The 20,362-nt window shown below is 36.1% G+C and overlaps 1 protein-coding gene across 1 annotated transcript; it reads right to left on the bottom strand.

The window, feature by feature from the left end:
* Window positions 1-2,115: 2,115 nt before the first annotated feature.
* On the bottom strand, window positions 2,116-20,333 carry LOC139984265 (uncharacterized). Its single transcript, XM_071998099.1, has 12 exons — window positions 20,118-20,333; window positions 19,210-19,412; window positions 16,807-16,883; window positions 16,424-16,485; window positions 14,753-14,783; window positions 13,399-13,722; window positions 12,953-13,176; window positions 11,412-11,552; window positions 9,423-9,575; window positions 6,384-6,533; window positions 3,475-3,712; window positions 2,116-2,940 (listed from the first exon to the last, which is right to left on the bottom strand). Exons 1-11 carry the CDS (start codon window positions 20,331-20,333, stop codon window positions 3,479-3,481), a joined length of 1,815 nt encoding a protein of 604 aa, XP_071854200.1. The 3' UTR covers window positions 2,116-2,940; window positions 3,475-3,478.
* Between the last annotated feature and the right edge of the window lie 29 nt (window positions 20,334-20,362).

Raw genomic sequence — 20,362 nt, 5'->3', positions numbered from 1 at the left:
CCAGAAGGCCTTTGATAAAGGTCCCCACCAGCGTCTTTTAGTTAGGCTGAAGAGTATGGGTGTCAATGGGAATTTACTGTCTTGGATCGAGAATTGCCTTGGTAATAGGAAACAGAGGGTGGTATTTAAAGGCTGTGCTTCTTCTTGGCAGGACGTTACTGTAGTGGGGTTCCACAAGGGTCTGTTTGGGTCCCTATTGTTTGTTGCTTATATAAATGACATTGGCGGCGATATTTTGTGTAGCTAAGAAGTTTGCTGATGACACCAAATTGTATTCTGAGGTCTCTTCCAAAAGCGATTCTGGGAAGTTTCAAACGGATTTGGATAAGGTTTTCTCCTGCTCTCAGGAATAGCAAATGCTTTTTAACAGTGATAAATGCAAGGTGATGCATATTGGTAGTAGTAACAAAAGTATACCTACAATCTTAATGGTGTGGAGTTACAGGAAGTCTTTGTTGAAAGAGACCTAGGCATCTTCATTGATTCATCATTGAAGCCTTCATTAACTTGAAGCTGCTAAAAGAGTTTTTAGGGTTTTAGGTATGGTCAAGAGGAACTTCAGTTTTCTGTAAGGGGACATAGTAGTTAGGCTTTATAAGCAGTTGGTTAGGCCTCATCTGGAGTATGCTATGCAAGCTTGTAACCCATATTTTGCTAAGGATTAGGAAGTACTTTAAAAGGTCCAGAGAAGGGCTACTAGTTAGTATTAGTTCCTTAAAGGGTGTTCCTTAATATAGGCGGACAAAACTGTTGAATCTAACCACACTGCGGTGACTTGATTCAGGTTTTCAAGATTGTGTATGGTTTTGACAACTTATGTTTTACTGACTTTTTCATGTTTGCTGATAGTAGTTGTACCAGAGGTCATAAACTCCAAAAGTCGCAAAGTAGGATTAATATTAGGCATAACGTTTTTCAAATATGGTTGTGATTGAGTGGAACGGTTTGCCTGATAAATTTGTATTTGCAAGTAGTGTAAAAGTGTTTAAGAATGCTTTGGACAAGTGCTGTAAGCATTGTAATCGGGTCTGAGTGTTTGGGTCTTCAGTTGTTTACCTCTATAGGTTCCTTGACATCTGGGGACTTGGGTGTCCCTCCTGATCCTTTTTATTCTACTAACCTACGAAGCTTAACTAATAATAACAATACATACCTTCAGATAGGCGCTACGTTAGATATAGAGACCAAAGATTAAAAGTCTGGTAGAAGCTAATTTAAGTATTCAAGGTGACAGTGAGCTGTCGTCCAAGTAGCTTATCTCTTCTTGGTAATTTTTTTGGTCATAATTTATTCAGCAGGTGGTTAAAGTCCACCATCAGATAATATTAAGCCACTCAGTTTCCAAGAAGAATTTGACCATTTGTGCATGTAATGATAAGACTTAAATGCTATAGTAAAAAGGTTGATCACATGATAGAAATTTTGTTTGGCAAATTGGCAAAGCAATTAATGAATATCATGACAATTCTAACAGAAAAGTTCTGTCTTTGAATGTGTGATATACCTTTTTTGTTCATCTTGGGTTACCATTCACTTGAAATTCCAGTACAAATGGGTCTCTCAATTTCCAGTAAGCTTGATACAACAATGTAACAATATTTGTGTACATTTGGTCAACATTTGATGAATTTTAAACAATATATAAAATTTTAACAAGAAAACTGGGAGCTGATGTTATTAAAGCTCATTACCAGCTGCTATGATTGGCAAGAAAACCTTGGCGGAGTGTGTACAGTTATTCTAAAGAAAATAGCAGCAGCTATGAAGTGAATGAATATACTTCTCCTATGGGCGGCCACGATGATTGTCACAACTCGTTCTGGGATAACCCCCTCAAATATTTTATTGATTGCTTTACGTGTTGAGTTGATTGGATGCTAATTATTTAGCCATGGTTTTGTGCATCCTTAAGCATTACGTAATCGTGTATTGTTAACGAGTATAACGAGAATACCGTCGGCATGAGGGTTTTAGTAGAACCGTAAAGCCACGTGCTCTCTCTTTTCATAAACAAAACCATGGCAAAAGAGGCAGGGAAGGAGATAAATTAAAGCTGAACGAGGAAGAAAGAAAGAGAACGTGAAACTAAGAAAGGAAAAGGCCGACGCTAGTATATAGACATGCCATGGAAAGAAAGAACATTCATTGTTTGTACCATAAACGTTGACAAAACCATCAACGAAACGCTGTTAAGATTGTTAACCGAGGTAACCTAACCACATTCATTTAATCATACAATGAATTCACTTAAGTAAACTAGTAAAATATAATAGCTCTGGATATCTGAAAAATCTATGAATATATAACATATCATACGAGATGCTGATGAACAGTATTAATGGCATATGTTCTCTATCACTGTATCGTTTTGTTTTGGATCTCTGATTTGGTCATACTGCCTGTATAACTATATCATTATTAATGATATTCTGTTTACCACGAGAACCAGAAAGCAGCACGAGTAGCATTGGCTACAATGGTAGTTGATTATACATGCAAGTCTATCATTTTAAATTGATGTATGTTATTAATACTACTTTAAAAGCTAAAATTGACAAAATCCAAAAAGGAAAAACAAACTTCTCTGCAACTATAAACTGATTTCATTGCTTTAAGACAATTCTGAGTTCTGCTTATTACTTGATATAGTTCATTCAAATATAATTTATGTTCATATCAATTGAAGAGAGCCACTCTCAGCTCACATATAGCTTCAGCCATTAGTTATTATGTACAGTTACAATGTTCAAAAACATATTTTCCATTCCACAAGAATCTGTCAATTTGTTGTCAAGAACACTACAAGTTGCCTCACTGACAGTCACTGTCACATTCGTTCCCCCAAGAACAGTTTGGCTGGAGATTTGCATTTCTACCTCTGTTAGTTGGCAAAGCACCTGCCTGGATCTAAACAATCATCGGTTATCATTTCGATAGTGGCTACAAAGGAAGAAAATATTTTAGTAAAATCAAAGTTGATGGCCATAAAGGTTCTATATGCAAATGGCCAAAAAAAATTCTTAATACAGATATTTTTATTTGCTACATAACAAACCTGATGAAGAAAGCTTTCTGGCACTGAAATTTAACCAAAAAAGTATATCCTACACAGAAATGACAAATAAAAAATAGTCACAACAATGAGTGTTATTTTTTGTTGAGGATGCTACTCGGTGTCTTACATGAACATAAGTGGCAGCTTAGTAAATTTACTGTAATGAGATATTATGGATATTTTACATAGAATACTGAAATTTGATTCCATCTGTCCACTGGCATTAATGGGAAAATTGTGAAACGGAGATTCTGCATTATACAGTTTATATGCTGTTATAATGTCGCAGAAGGACATCAAGTTTACTTTAAAGGGTCAAGTCGATATATGTATCAGAAAATAGTTTTATATATCATACAGTTCTATATCAAATTGCTAAGTTCCTTTGAGATATTTATAATATTACATTAAGTACTTACCTTGCTAATACAGCTTCTCCCGCAGGTCTCTGCGGCCAGCTGCTTCTAAAGCCTCACCCAGTACTCTGTATGTGGCTTGACTTCCATTTCTCTGTTTCCAAGTCAACAAACTCTGATAAACAATTTCCTTGTGTCCATGGTTGGTATAATCTCTCTCGTGGTTACAAAGCTCTGAGTCATCTAGTCCAAGTTTTCTACCAACATTTTTCCATTCTTTTGGAATTTTTTCGGAGAGATCCTGTAATATGATCAGATTTTATGTATATTGAGTGTTATCTGAGTTGAACATATACAAACTATATTAGTTCTCTATCAGGTTCCCATGTTTAAAGTATTTCATATTTTTTGTTAAATCGATACAGAGTGAAGAAACATTCACATTGATGGTGTTGCATAATTTGTTAAAAATATTTACAACTGGTGCACATCCTCATTTGGCAAAAAAAGCACAATGAGACTTATGTCCCCTTACTTTGGGTGCTGAAGTACAGACTTGCATATGGAATCACCTGATTGATTGAGCAACTTGGAAAAATATGTCCTAGAGACAAGCACTAGAAGAACAGAAAGGAAGATTCAGATACATTGTACATGCAAAGTCATTTCCTTCTGAAAGTTCACAACAGCAGTGTCAATATAAGTTAAAATAATGATATGAGAGTCATTTTGGTAAGAAGGTATTAGATCTGTCATATTGTTGCTCCTAATATCATTTTGGCAATTTGAGACTTAATGTTGTCACCAGTCTGTCAGATATTATAAGTGATGAATGTTTTGTCATTCTGAAATACAGAACTGGGACCTTACAGCAGATTTCAGAAAAGGTGACCACTATGGTAAAATTATCAAGAAATTGTGAAATTGACTGTCCACAGCCCATGTAAAATATGAAATTTCATATAAAAGCTGCAATCCCACCCTTCCTCAAAACAGGTTTACAGACCAACTCTTGGAAAATTTATGTGTAACCTTCTGGAGAGAGGTATGAAATCTGTAATTATTCGTTTTGGCTAAATGCAGGTAGTATACATTATGCGGCAACAATCACCCAACTACAACTTTCACCTACTCTGTCGTTGGTCAAGTTATATGCTGTAATTTTTCCAACTAACTACCTTAAATAACCTTGGACCTCTGAACAAGAAAAGAGTTATTGGACTCAATAAGTATATTCAAGCATTCCATTTTGAGTAGAGAGCTTACACAAGTTATTAGACTTAACCTCTGTGGACCTCAAATGGCATTTGAACTAAAAACAAAATGTTTCCTCCACTCAATAACATGCATCCTTGTGCTACATATGGAGTTTATCCAACTTCTACTTTGTGAGTTGTTTACAAGGTTTTTGGACTTTGACTTCGGCAAGGGCTCAAAGAATGAAATAACAATTTAAGTCAAATGGTGCATTCTTAGGCATATTTAGACTAAAATCAAATTCCTCATAAAGAACTCAAAGTGGAAGGTTGGGGTAACAGAAAATGATAAATTCAGATTTTTCCACCAATGTTTGTGGTAGGGGCCTGAACCTTTATGGGAGGGGCTGAGTCGAATGAAGGAATTTAAAATGGAAGTGGGTGCTGCCCTGACATAGCATACAGAAATCACACAGCCTATTGTATATCAAGACAATGTAGACATAACATAAAATGCAGCAAATAACTGAGTCTTTGTTGCAGGATATATTACAGAATTCCGAAAGAAATTAACTTACCATGTTAGTGCAATACATATTTCATTCTTGCTCTAGTACAAGGTGGTATAGATTAGACAGTAGGAGACCAATACTTGTGCAGTGTACACTTGTCAGAGTACAATAACACATTTTTAAATATATAGTTCAAGGTGTTATCCAATTAGAGACTAGTTTACGTGCATACACGTTAAGTTAGTAGCCCATAGTTTCTTACATGTTGAATTGCTAGATGCAAATTCAAAGCAAAAGAAAGTTTATTACTATTGTTAAGAGTGTGAACTTGGGTAGAGGTGATTATAGAAATCAGCAGAGTGTAAAAGAACTTGTATTGTAGGACAGGACAATGCCATAACCAGAATAGCAGATAGCAAGGGGAAAGGAAACTCCCGGGGTGGGGGATACATGCATGGCAATCGTTTGCATTGTGCATTTCCAATGAATGAAGTCTCTGAGGGAACAAAGGATCCAATGAACATGTTAATATCAATTAAGTACTTTATTTGATGAACATTAACACTTCATGAGGGAAAGAAATTTAATCATACAGCTGAACCCCCAAAACTTGTCAGTACAAATTGCGTGCTGCTACTCAGTTTGCACACTAACAGACCACTATAAGTCATTTTAACGTGATTGCATTGTAGTTGTACACTCACTTCCACAGTCCAAGAAACTGATGGTTGAAACTGTGAAAAGTTGTACTTAGCATAATTTTCAAACGTTGACTTGTGAACCAACATTGTGCTAGTTGTACCCTACTCGTGCACTAGTTGCAAACATGTGTGTCAGCTGTGAAATTGAATTTTTTGGCAAGAGGTGCAAAGTCATCATTTAATTGACGCACTCTAAATGGTTAAAGCTCATTTGCAAAACATGGCACGGTTTGTTATGGGCTTGGTTGTATGCTCTGTCAAAAATCGTTATACGTTCCTGCATTCACTATTGAAACATTTCAGTCTCATAAATCTAACTGCAGCAAGCACATACCTCATTAATATCAGTTATCATAAAACAGTATCAGTACTAGGTGGCAAGTATTTTAGTAGAAATAAATCATTATGTAATATAAATATACAAGCAAACCATAGAGTTTGAACCTCAAAGTTGGTATACGTTAAAGGCCAGTATGGAAAAACCTTTAAAACACTAATTTGTGTTATATGCTCTTAAAAGACTGTTTCCAGGACAACAAAATCTTGTATATGTAAATTATTACCCTGAGACTTTCTGTTCTGACTTCTAGATCAATGTTTTCTAGGGGTTGTTTGATAGTTAGACTTTCACCACAAGTCCTCTTCTGTGACTGAAATAGTCCTGCATCTACTATTTTTTCATAACTGATAGCTGCAGAATCTTCCCCTCCATCCTAATATCAGAAAACAAGAAAAATATAAATAAATGTTAAACTTGGACTTTAACTTTAAAGGGGAAATAACTCTAGACATTTCTACTTAGAGAACACTGTTTTGCAGTATGGTCTTTTCGACAGAAGCAACACGAATGCTTGAAAACATTTCTTTCAAGCTTACAAATTGATTTAATTGTCACCCATGGCATTCACCAGTTTGTTTGAATTCCAACGGTTTCCGCTTGTTTGGTAAGCGAGCCACGATAACTAAGGCAATATGTAGTAAAGTGTTTCTTCCCAACACTTTCAGGGCTCGGCAATTCTTTCAAACATGAGGTCATGGATGCATTTGGACTTGACTGCTATCAAATCCAGCCTGAATACACAGTGGAGGAATCGAGACGTGACCCAGAGCTTGTTGAGCAGATTGGAACTGTGGCCCACATTGGCAGTTACTATGATGCTATTACTGCTAACACTAGTAACAGTTCTGCGATGGAGGGGCCAGCCTGGTACTTTCCCTTTTCTCTGGAAACCGTTTCTCGTCAGAAATAACATAATATCGTTTCCCTTCCCTGCTCCTTCTTCAGCTCTCCTTTTTACACAACCAAATGCTCGGTACTCCAGCATTTTCGACCAGCTTCCAAACAATCTCTGAGATCAAGTGTTCAGTTCATATGCAGAGAGGAGTATTGTTTAACTTATGATGTGGCTGAAAGAAGTCATTTTTGAAGCGACCTCTTTAAATAATGCCCACAAACAGTAGGTTATTCGGGGAAAGGTAGTTTTGACTAGTTATTTTACAGAGGGTGTAAAAATAATAGTCTGTAATATGAGGTCACTGAAAAAAAACCTATGGTTTATTTCTCCTTTGAATCTTGTGATTTAGTGTTTTAACCAAGTAATTTTTTGGTCACATCAATACATCAGTCAATGTTTCTCAAATCAAGTCAAGTCAAAGGTAAAGTTTATTTCATCAGGTCAAGACTATAACAGGTCATTTGATTTTATCACAAGTCTAATCAAGTCAAAAATGTTTCTTAATTCAAGCCAAGTCACAAGTAAATTTGATTTCATCAGGTCAAATCTATCACAAGTCATTTGACTTGATTTAAATCAAACCAAGTCACAAGTAAATGTTTCTCAGTTCAAGGCACGTTAAAAGTCATGTATAAAAGCAACTTATATAGTCATACTATAGGTATAAGCATTACAACGCATCAATGGTTAGTTTTGTGAAGTGATGCAGCATCAATGAACTCCAGCTGCATTGGTTTTTTAACAAAGTGATAATCTTGCCATTAACTAAACAGGAACTGACCTTTATAGTAAAACAGGTACTTTACTACTGCCTTTTGTAGACGCTGGAGCAAGCCTGTCGTCTGCTATCGGGAGGGCGTTCCCCGTATGAAATTTGGAGTGAGTTAGTTGTTAGGTGTGGGCCGGGGTTTGTGTGGTCGTTACATAATATTGGTTGATGGGGGGTTTTTCTGTTTGTGGTTTGAAGTTTGATTTTTGGGGCTGGTTTGTAGTAATTTATTGTTTTGGTTCTGTTGGCCTTTGGGTCCGTGTCATTTTCACGTCACGTTAAACGCTGCGTTATATACATGTGTGGGTTAGTGAGAGATTTCTGTTTGTGGGTTGCAGTTGGGTTTGCTGGGATTGTTTTTGGTTCTGTTGACCTTTGGTCCGTGTCCGTTTTCTTTGCACGTAAAAAGCACTTCCCCCTCCCAATTATATAGACATATAATATATATATATATATATATATATATATATATATATATATATTTATATATATATATATATATTATATGTCTATGTAATTGGGAGGGGGAAGTGCTTTTTACGTGCAAAGAAAACGGACACGGACCAATATATATATATATATTATAGTGCTACTCTGAGATTCACGGGTACGGCTCGCGCACCGATCATCAGGCAACTGAACTGATCAACACAGACTGTCTCGGCTGCAGGCGTGTGTGTTAACCGTTGCCATGGCGACAGCGCGATAACAGCTCTGATCTTTTGTTAATGCGTCTGTCTTTCGACTGTATTATGGCCTGCTTCTCTTCCATGCATAGATTAGATGCTCCTGATTCGCGTTGGTGTGTCGGATTGCTTCAATATGTTCCATTCAATTGTTTAATCGATCTCCTTACTTTTCAGATATGCGCAGATATGCTTGGATAGTTCTGTCTCCCTTTTCATATTTCCTGTTGCGAAACGACTTCGTTTGGTCCGGTAGCTAGATTTAAAATCGCCCCCGGTGAGCCCAACGTATGACCTTGGATCGGAACCGGAAGTGACGGTGGCTTCGTACACAATTGAGTTGGCTAAGCACTCTCCATGCAGAGGGCAGGCTCCTTTATCTCTACAGATGCAAGTTTTGGTGGCATTTGCTGTCGGGTAGTTTTCCCGCATTATTTTAGCATTGTGGGACTTACTGATAGAATCCATGTTTTTCATACAGCTATAACTCACTTTGATTGTGTTTCTGTTGAAGATTTTCCTCAGCTTGCTCCCACGTGGGAAGTGCCTATCTATGGGATCTCACATCAAGTTTTTATCCAACCACATATTAAGGACAATAATGAAAACTATGGCACAACTGTAAATTAAAGTTAATGTCAACAAAGAGTTTTCTGTAAATACATTCAGTAATTTATTGTTAATTTAACAGATTTGTTAACTAATAGCCTTACTGCCTTCACCAAAAGGACCTCGCTTTCTTCTTACAGGCATATCACATATTCAATACAAATCAAGAGACTAGTTCCTTCTGGAAATCAAGGTCTGAGATATGAAATGAGTAGAAACATCTTTTATTATAGGAAGCAACTTTGGCCAGGAATGTTACAATTAACGTAACAGTTACTGTAAAATATACCCAACATTCTATACCTTTAGAATAAAGAATAATTCCACAAACGCTGATCCCTGCCCAGCCTTAAAGTGGCATGTACATTCGCGCCTCTCCTGTGTACCTTCCTTGATATTAAACACAAATATGCAGAATTGTCCCATGGTAATAGCAACCGTATTGAAAGGTATTTTCTGAAATGAGAAAGGTGATAGTTTTTAACATTTTGGTGTAATTACTTACAAGAATGATCACTATCCTATGATATAGTGCTTGATACACCAACCTAACGGTAGGGTAATGTTTCATGGGCAATTAGTACTAACGAGAATACCAAATCCTCCCAGTGGATATACACTTGCCATTTTAGGGAAACTGAAACCCAATGCTGCAAGCAGACGATTTGGAAGGGAATTGTACACAGTATACATATTGACATATATGTATGTATGTATGTATGTATGTATATTAGATCCTCCTGCAAGCAGGAACTCGCGAAAAAGCCTCATTGGCTTATCAAAACAGCAAACTGACAGAAGTCAGTCTCTTACATTCATATTTAACGTCCAAATGATTATGAATTGTCAAAAACTCTGTGACTGGACGACATACATTAATCTTGAAGTGACTCAAACTGGGGACCTTATGATTGGAAGCTGAAGAGAGCTGTTTAAAATCCTTTTGACATTGTATGTCAGATCTGCAGTTGCAGATAATTTCTTGACACTTTTCTTGGGGACTATATGCACTGAAACTAAGCAATAGTTGGTTTCACTTTGTCCGTTGTATTCAGAGAAATCAAAATTTGGCGGTGAAGAGGTGAAATAATTTTGGACTTCTTTTGCTAAAAAGAAACCAGCAGTGAGTGTAAAAATGATATTGAAAAGAATCGATCATCTCTGAAGAAATATTCATCAGAACCAGGTCTCAGTAGCTGTGTTCACAATCTGATATATGTCAGCTTAGATTTTAGAAGGCGGCTGGACTGATTATCTTTGGCCATTTATATGTAAAGATGTTACATGCAGAAACTATTCCATGTCTGTTCCAGCTGGCAAGATAAAATCCATGTGTGTAATGGTGAAGGGGTTGACTTGTTTTTGACTAAATGTAATAGCAAAGGAACCTCCAAATTGTTGTTGTGAAAGAACTATTAGACTTACGCTGAAGGATATAGCTTCTACTATGCACACTAACTGCATTCACCAATGTAAGCAATTTTAAATATTTACACATATTAATACAGCTTTCGGCACCTATTTTAGCTAACTGCAGACCTGTCAAACATCATCAAAGCAATCCACAATGCAAATAAAAAGTTGCCAAACTTCTAAATTTCTTAAAAGGACATTTGACTTCCACTAAATATTTAAAAATAATTGTTCTCACTGCTATGCTCAAACTGCATAGGTGGTATGATATTTACCATGATTTCCTTACTTGCAGATATTGCAGTTAAAAAGTTTTCAGGTTTGAAAATCTGTTCACCTTAGATAACCTTTAACCTACCGTAGAAACTTTATGTTTTGTTTTTTTTAAATTTAGTTGAAGTTAATTTTCTTGGTATACCAGGTGTTCAAGGTTGTTACATTTTGACCTCTGCTGATCTGTGGCCCTTTAAACCATTAAAAATCTCACAGTCTGAATGCGCAAGTCACATACCAATGGCCGTGAGAATGATATTTGCCACCAATCTCCATTCTGCAACATCATGTTTTACAAGATTTGTGGGTTTTGACCCCTAAGTACCTTTCAAACAATCAAAAGCTAAATACGCTTGATACACCTATTCTGCCAGATATAAATAACATTTTGCACACAAACAATACTTTTTTGGTAATATGTAAAGATGACTTAACATTACTTATTTTTAGTATTACCTTTTGCACTATTTCGAATGTTAAGAGCAGTTCACACTCGCACGACAGTTCTCATGGAACTGTCTAAATGATGTTAAGTTTTATAGTTTCCAATTCATGAATATTGTTGACAAAGTATTAACTTTTTTGTTAGATTAGAGTCCACCATACCTTTAGGTTTCCTCCTTCAGAGCCATAGGTCCAAGCTGGTGGATCTATTTTCACAAAATGACATTCCAGGGGCAATTGTCCTTTTTTTAAAAATACTGAAGACTGTTTAACCAACACAGAGACTTCATTTATGCTGACAATCTTCAAACATAGAAGGGAGAAAACAAGCAAAAATGATGTAAAGAAACCTTAAATGAACTCTGACCTACACCAAATTGTGTAAAATCTTAACACTGCATAAGGCTATCATACCATGCATATATGAGCTCATTTGATGTTCGAGTTCTGCAGATATATTGTTTTTGAGATTTCCGAATTTTGCATTCCCCTTACTCAAAAGGACCTTTGATCGCCACCAAAAACAAAAAAGGTTCTTGTATTAAATTATGGGGAACCCACATGCGAAATACGAGAATTGCAGAGGTTACTTAGCTTGAGATATCGTGTATACAAGCAAGGGCGTTACATACAAATGCCAAACTTGACTGCGCAAATTAATTGCCAGACTAAGGCAAGAAACCAACCAGAATGCAAAATTGCTTTGTGGTTTCGATAATGTAACAGGAACAGTTTTCTTCATGAATCTGACGTCATGTTTAGTGAGGGTGTACAACATACTTGATCTTAATAATGCAGTGACAAGCAGTGTGGTGTGACGAGCAATAAATTCACAATGACACAGGCTGTCCTGAAATGACCGTTGACCTCAACTAAAGGGTTCTTGTACCAGATGCGATACAGCAACATTCTAAATATGAGAGCAGTCCTTGTTCAAATATTAATGTAAGACAGTTTTCACACTGGTGAACTAAAACGACCATTGACCTCTGCCAACAACATTAGGCTTACTGTACTCAATGTGGTACAATAACATACCAAATATGCTTTCTGTCGAAGCTTCCCTTGCGATATAATGTTTAAGAAGGTGCGTTAGCGGAGTGAATGTTTGGCATGTGTTGACTTCATAGCTCTTTGACCTCCACAGAAAGCAATGATAGGCTATCCTTAAATGTGATATGGTACATCTATAAACCAAATATGAGATCTGTCCAAGGTTCCCTTCTTGCAAATATCATGTTTACAAGTTTTTCACAATTTGACCTTGGATGATTCCAAATGACATTTGACCTCCACCAATAACTATGGGCTTCTTGTACTTAATGTGGTTCTTCTACACACCTAAATATGAGGTCTGCCCAAGCTTCCCTTCTTGATATATCGTGTTTGCAGGGTTTTCAATATTTGACCCTGGTGACCCCAAATAACCTTCGACCTCCACATAAACAATAGGCTTCTTGCACTCAATATGTTACTTCTACACACCAAATATGAATTCGGACCGACTTTCCCTTCTCCAGATATCATGTTTACAAGCTGGGCGTCACAAACGCACACACACACACTTGAATCACTACAAAGGTTACGATTATCATCGAATCCAATCACATCTTAACTTCTTGATACAAATAATAGTAAATATCAACACAACCCCACCATCTTATCTCCTGAAAATCCAAATGACAACAAGTGAAGATTCTCACTTTTTCACACCCTGGCTTATCCCAGTAATAGCCAACATGAATATGTGTTACACTTTCAGAGGATGACAGAACTTTAGCTGCATATAACACGATACGTTTGCCTTTAACTTTTTTATCGTCGACTTCAAATTTCTTCCAGCTGAAACTTTTTAAATTGATCTCACAATTTCGCTCGGTTAGTACATGAGAAGTGTCCGGCTGTGGTCTCCACACAGGGTGGTTGCCTGCGGAATCCAGATGCAAGGAAAGGTATTTAACATTTCTTAATAATAAAAGTAAGTATTAACAGGTTGCATTTATATGACAGATAGATTGTATTATGCAGGAAATAGTCAATAACATGCAATGACGGAACACTGTAAGAGACTGTCTTCTATCATAACTAAACGTACCTATTAGTATAGGTGAAATAAATTTAGAAGCGATACACATGCATTTAAATATACCTTCTTCATGATGACTGCTATATATTTTTGCTTTCCATTCACACCCTTTCTTGAGAACCAAGCAGTGAGGCAATGTCAGTTTTGCTAGTTTCAGTAGCTTCAGGTAACTAGGCAGGAGCTCAACCACAACTGATGAATTACTACTGAATGAAAGATCAGAATCACTCTGGAAATTATATGGAATAATTCTCATCTGAATCAACTGATCCTTCTCCAGAGCACCAGGAGGTATTTCTAATCTGACACCGGTATCTGGAATCTCTAGCACTCCTCCATCCTTGTTGATCCAAAGCTCTATCTGTAGTTGGCTGGAAGGTAAGTTGCCTATAATATAAATAAACAGACAAGTTCAGTGACATTCAGCAGGAATATTTTACAATATCGTTTTCAGTGGAAAGTGGTCTCCTTAATGATCTTTTTCTTCGCTAGTATTTGTTGTATATGAGTACACAGGCATTGATTCATTATGCTAAACAAACGTAGAAAAAGCTAATATCTCATATTTGCTTATTTGTCAGAAGCTATTATTTCCTCCATTTATACAATTCTAATTTTTATATACATATATTTCCTCATATTTATTAAATTTTGATCTTCTTTCATTTATCAGTTTACAAGTTTATTTTGTTGTTACTAAAATAACCAAACACAGAAGTCTAAAAGCTAAACTATTACACAGAATTGATATTTTTCAAATACTCAAATTAAACTTGATCACAGAGGATTGATTTTTGTTGATAATGTTGTTCAAAGTGAGATTGTTGGAAGTATAACATAATGCTACCAAAATTGAGAATGTAATACTCAGCACTAATGTGAGAAAACCACAGTATTTGGAAAATAACTGTGAATGGCAAAGTTGACATGAAAATAAAGACACACCCTCCCACTTTCCGTTGAGTGACTAAGAGTAAGTAAAGTACATCATGCATGTTAGAAAGCCTTATGACAACGATATGGATATCATCATACATGCAGTATATAAAATATCATACACCAGCGCATCCACAAAACTCTCTAAAGTTTTTTTCTAACGTTTTCAAGAGATGACTGAAACTAAATAGTAAGTATCGTTTGTTCCAAGGCTGGTCAATAAGGACACAGGTAAATTATTGTGCAGTTGGTAACATTTAATGAAAGGACAGGGCTAGTAGGGTCATCAGAGCAAAGAACGTCAACAACAATACTTAAGATTAAGACCTTCACTTATCAGCTGAACTCCAGCTATGAGTGAACAACTACATATGTATGCCTGCTTTAACTGTGGTTACAGACGATTGTATGTACTTCAGCATTATTTTAGGTTACAGGGATTTCTTTTAAATGATTTTTCATATTAACACCAGAAACTCACCAGAGATTGTTGTCAGTGATGATGATTCCAGCTAAATGAAGATTACATCCAGTCAAGAAAAGAAAACAAGCAAAAAACATATGATGAAAAATCATACAAACCTGATAGAAACTACATCATGTGCCATAAATCCCAGAGGATTTACGATGCCTTGTCATAAACTTTTTATTTAGCAACCTTGCTGATGTAGGGCAGCTCAATCACATTTAATCAGAACTAGAAGACCACAAAAGCCAGGCTCAATTAGCCATTACATCAAAAAAAATTATAATCACTTATCACCAAAGGATCAAACAATATACACCAAAATTACCCCAAATCCAGACCAAACAGTTTTCCGATGTTGGCTAAAAAGTCAGATGGATGTTTTATACAATAAGGGATATTTTCCTGTTGGGCTTTAGAATATATTAGATCCATCATTAGCCCTTTAACAACTGTTATTAAGGAAGGAAGCTCATGGCATTATATTATCCATTGTGAAATATTTTGATAGTTTACTACCAAACCACTTTCCTTTAAAAAAACTTCTAGCACATATTTCAGAGAATTAGGTAAAATTCTGCAGACCAGCAAAGACAACATGTGTGACAAGATATAGGTTGTGAAAGTCCACCAGTACAAGAGCATCAATTCTCTGATATATATTTTATATTCTGACAACTGTATACAGTGTTCCAAAATATTTGAGACGTTTGTACAATATTGTGCTTCATCACAAAAGAAATGGCAACCAAAAAGTCACTATAAAGGAGTATCAGCATACTAAGTATGACACTCATCAAAGGTGAATTTCCTGAGTAAGGTTGTTACACAGTTTTCGAATTTAGCCCTTTGCTGACATTAAAATTTCATATGATCCCTGCCAAAACTACTACAAGGATAGTATTCATTAAGGGGTACCTACCTACTGAACCAAGCCAATATTGACCTTAAATTATCTTTATCTAGTTGGTTAGTTAACATGTTTACAATCAGGCATATCACACACACACAAGATTCACAATCACATATATACTTGTTTGTAATATGTTAAGAAATAAACCAGAAAGCCAAGAGGTTAAGGAATTCCTTGCCACATTTACAGTTTATCAGAACATATACTGACTTCAGTGTACAAACCGTTTTTATATTTAATAGGCTGCATATACATACCAAGTGTGAAGTTCATCCATGTTTTACTTTTGGAGCTAATATTGTCACCATGATTGACATTTGAGTACTCAATATGGTTGAGCCACATACCATGTGTAAAGTTCATCAAAGCTCTCATTTGACTTTCGGAGTTATCAAAATTACAACACTTTGAGATTTGACATCTACTGACCTGGACAACGGATTGTCCCCTATTGCTTTACAACTAGTGACAGGAATTTAATTTTCCATGTCACCACTTCTGAGGCTGAGACATGTACATACACGCCATCACCATGGCGTAGGTTCATTTAGCCTTGACGAAGGAATCAAAAACAACGCTAAACTCAGAAAGGAGTTTTTGCTGGTTAGGCAAAGGAATGTTAAAGATGGCCATATGTCAGACAAATCTTAAATATATGACATAAAATTAAGAAAGGAAAAAAAGATAATAAATCTCACCATCCATTCTGCAGTTGCCACATTTACCGTGTGACTAACTATTTAAAAAATATATATATATAAAATGCATCTCACCATCCATTCTCCAGTTGTCACATTTAACGAGTGAATTAAGTTTGCGTCAATGATCCATGCAACTGAAATGAGGAGACGTAGATGATATCAAAAGCCTCAGCCACTTCACATGGATTATATTTCTGATTTGAGGATAAAAATAACACTACAATGTTACTTAACTGTTGATACAATTAGTACTATTTTGCTGGGCAAAATCCCTTAAGTTACATTTTTGTCAACATTGTGGACAGAGCTATATCTCTTACCACTATGCAGAAGCCGGACTAGAATAAAACAGCTTAACAAAAATGTCAGGCTAAGATCTTGTATCCCATACAGAGGAATATATGTTGTATCTAATCATGAAGCTCTTGTTATTAATGACATAGAATGTATGTTACCTAAAATGTTTCGGGATTGTAAGTTATTCAGAACTTTTTCATCTTTCACAGCCACCGGTGGACTTGGAAATAGTAAGCTGAGAAAATAAAAGTAAAATGTATGATATATTATCTCCCACTGTACAGATTTCTATTGAGAAAATAAATAAATCTAATTGTTTAGATAACTTTACATGGAAAGCATCATGAAGAGGGCATAGGCCTATCATTTTCAGGAAAATGCTTAGTTTTCTACAATAACACATTACGATATTTACTGTATTTTGTTAAAGGAGAATTGAGACCAGCCATGTCCACCCACTCATCCAAGATACATACATATCAACTATTGGACTCACCAAAACTGATTTTTGTTTTGGAGTAAGCTCATTACACAAGGTTTTCCTATTCTGACCATTGCAGACCTCAAATCACATTAGATATAGAAGCCTCATGTTAACTAAGGGTGCCTATCAACCAAGTGTGCAATTTACAGATGCTATAACTGTTGAGTAGGCTTATAGTTTAGTTTAGTTAGTAGAAAATAGGTATCGGGAGGGACACTCAATTCCCCATTAAGGACCCTATGTGAGAGAAAACAACCCAAAGACACCAAAATATCAGACCCGATTACAATCTTACATACAACACTAATTAGACTAACAGGCCTGTAATTACATGGCTTAGACTTATCACCCTCCTTGAAAATTGGGGTAATATTAGCACATCTCCAGTCCTGATGAACAAAAGGTTGTTCCTTCATTCATTCTTAAATGTACTAAAAACCGATGACAGTGGAAAACAAAAGTAAAGAAGGCCTTTGGGTTATCCTAAATATGTACAGCAATGTCATTTTGAAATTCAATTTTACTTCAGAGACTAAGCGTTCTCCCTTCAGTCGATGAATCTTGAACTTTGCCAAAAGTGATTCAGAATTAGTCCTCCTAAACAACTTCCCATTCTGTTTTTGTCTAACTGCACATCTAACTTCCCTTAGTCATCCAATAATGCATACTGCTTTTACGACGACGCCTCTTCCAGGGAACATGATTTTCCATAATGACCTTGAACTTATCAGCTGAACTGATCCGAGACTGAGAGGCACTCATGTCTCTAAACAAATTAATCCAATCTGTTACCCTTAGGAAAGTTTCAATTGCCACTGTATCTGATTTCCAAAAATCAGGGACCTCTTTCTTGCTAACAGAATTTAAGACCTTGCAAACAACATCGAAAGCTAGTATATCATGATGGCTAGTTCGTAGTTTTCCTAAACCCATCAAATTAACAACAGAAATTGGATCAGAACTCAAGACAAGATCCAGGATGTTATCCCCCTAATAGGGAAAAGTAACATTCTGATGTAAAAATCAATCTTGCACAACATCTAGAAAGTTATTACCCTTCCTACCAGCTTACCCCTGTATTAGACTCTGTACCATAGCATTATTCCTAGAACTAATACTCTCATATTCCCTGTGATCAAAACACCCATAAGAACCTCCAATACACACACAATTCCAATCAGAATTATTGCTTGTCCCCCATTGACCCCAATTTAGATTAAACATAGCTGTTTAACAGTACAAGAAATGTGAAGGAGATTTCAGATCACAGTCTAGTCAAGGACTATTCAAACTTACCAACTTACGTGACAGACATTGTTGTCAAACGTAGGCAATTGACCACAGATAACAACTTAAGTAAGAGTTAAAGCTAAGCCAAATTCCCGATACCTGGCCCGAATTATGTCAAGTGACTCGTGCTGTATGTTATCGTCCACCTGGACTGCAACCACCTCCTAATATGACACAATTTTGTTAACCCTTTCACTAACATCCTAGATTTTGGCCCTTGGCTTGTTAAATTGTTTTCAGTTTTGGAACTGGTGAACCCAGATGACCAATAAACTCTCCTGCTCACCATTGAAGTGTAGAGTTTCAAGACAAAAAAAATACTGATATCATAATACTTTATCCTTAATAATACACAGATCAAAAAGAAAAATGATTCTTCTTCCACCTTAACACTTCTTAGGCATTATGTGTGGAAGAATGAGAAGGGTGGACTTTGACCAATGCCACTTGGTTATAGAGGGCATCCAGCGCTAAAATGGCTACCAGATGACCCTAGACATGGTCTTATAAGAGAGCTAAGGTTGTGGGTCATGTCAGCAAGGAGTGGAGTCAATTATGACTAAGCAATCTTGATGAAGCAGACTGACAGAAAAAGTAATGATGCATAGAGAAAGCAAAATTGTTTACATGCTTACCCGTTGTTCAAAGATATCAAATTCTTGGAGATATTTCTGCTGAATGTTCTTCTATTAGCTCTGTAAATCTCACATTCCAATATAACCTTATTTTCAATATCACATAGAAAGAAAGCTTTAGTTTGGTTTGCCAACTTTGAATTAGTCCTCACCGTGCTACTTCAACCTTTTCATTGTTGATACTGAATTTAATGAGATCTTCATAATCTTGTTCAATCAGCTTCTGGTCCCACCGATTCACTTCAATAGCCATCAGGGTATTCAGAACTCCCAGCGAGACATCAGCCTTCAAGATCAGGGCTTTCTCTGTAACTTTTTCCACAACATCCGAAAGCTTCAGACATTTGATTGGAATCTGGAATATAATCCACATATATTGTTTATGTCAACCTGAAAATCAGTACCCAACTATAACAAATGGAAACCACAAAACTGGAAACCTGAAGAGAGTCATTAAGATTAAATTTGTTTTCTAAAATTTTTTAATATGTCCAATGTCGTGAATAAAAATCAACTAAAGTTGTCTCATGCATTACAATATCCTAAAGCAACACTAAGGATTGATTAATAGCTAAACTTTATTAATACCATTGACGAAATGTGTACTTTACGATACACTGATCTTGTAAATTAAATAGATGGTTCAGCATATGATAATGTTGTATTGAAAATGATTCACACATCCCAGAATGATCTGCCACTGTATACTACCTGTAGATCAATTCATACTTTAGTCTGATATCCGTAGAATGAGTACATTAGGTCGATCCTGTACCAAAGATCAAATTTGTCTCTGGATTGAAACCTACATTTCAAGAAATAACATATTTAAAATAAACTCACACCATTAATATCTAAACATACTAGATTTACTGAATTTTTAGCACAAATTGGTGAAGTATAGACCTTGAATTTTGTATCCTATGGATTGATGCTGTACTCGACACTTGAAAATTGAGTGTAGTATTCATGCACACTTCAGATTATTTATTCCAGATATCGGGATATAAGCAGAGGTTTGCTGTGTATTTGAGCTAAGAAATTTGTATTTACACTTTACCTGTGATTTTGAAGCGAAGGTGAGCATAGAAAGCTTTGACCTCAGCAGCAGTCGACTATCTTCAGAGCTGAAGTTGACGGATTCTCTTCTACAGATCTCTGTGACAATGTCCTTGACCTTATGTCCTTTGTAACCATCATACTCAGCAAAACAAAGACTGATGCAGTTCATGATGTAATCAGGAATCTCACCATCTCCTGTTTTAAAGTCTCTCATTAGAAAACTGGCAATGAAATGAAAGCTGG

Source organism: Apostichopus japonicus, chromosome 17 (genome assembly GCF_037975245.1).
Source record: "Apostichopus japonicus isolate 1M-3 chromosome 17, ASM3797524v1, whole genome shotgun sequence".
NCBI lineage: Eukaryota > Metazoa > Echinodermata > Holothuroidea > Aspidochirotida > Stichopodidae > Apostichopus > Apostichopus japonicus.
Note: the sequence above shows the minus strand (reverse complement) of the source record. Positions and strands in the feature narration are given on the sequence as shown.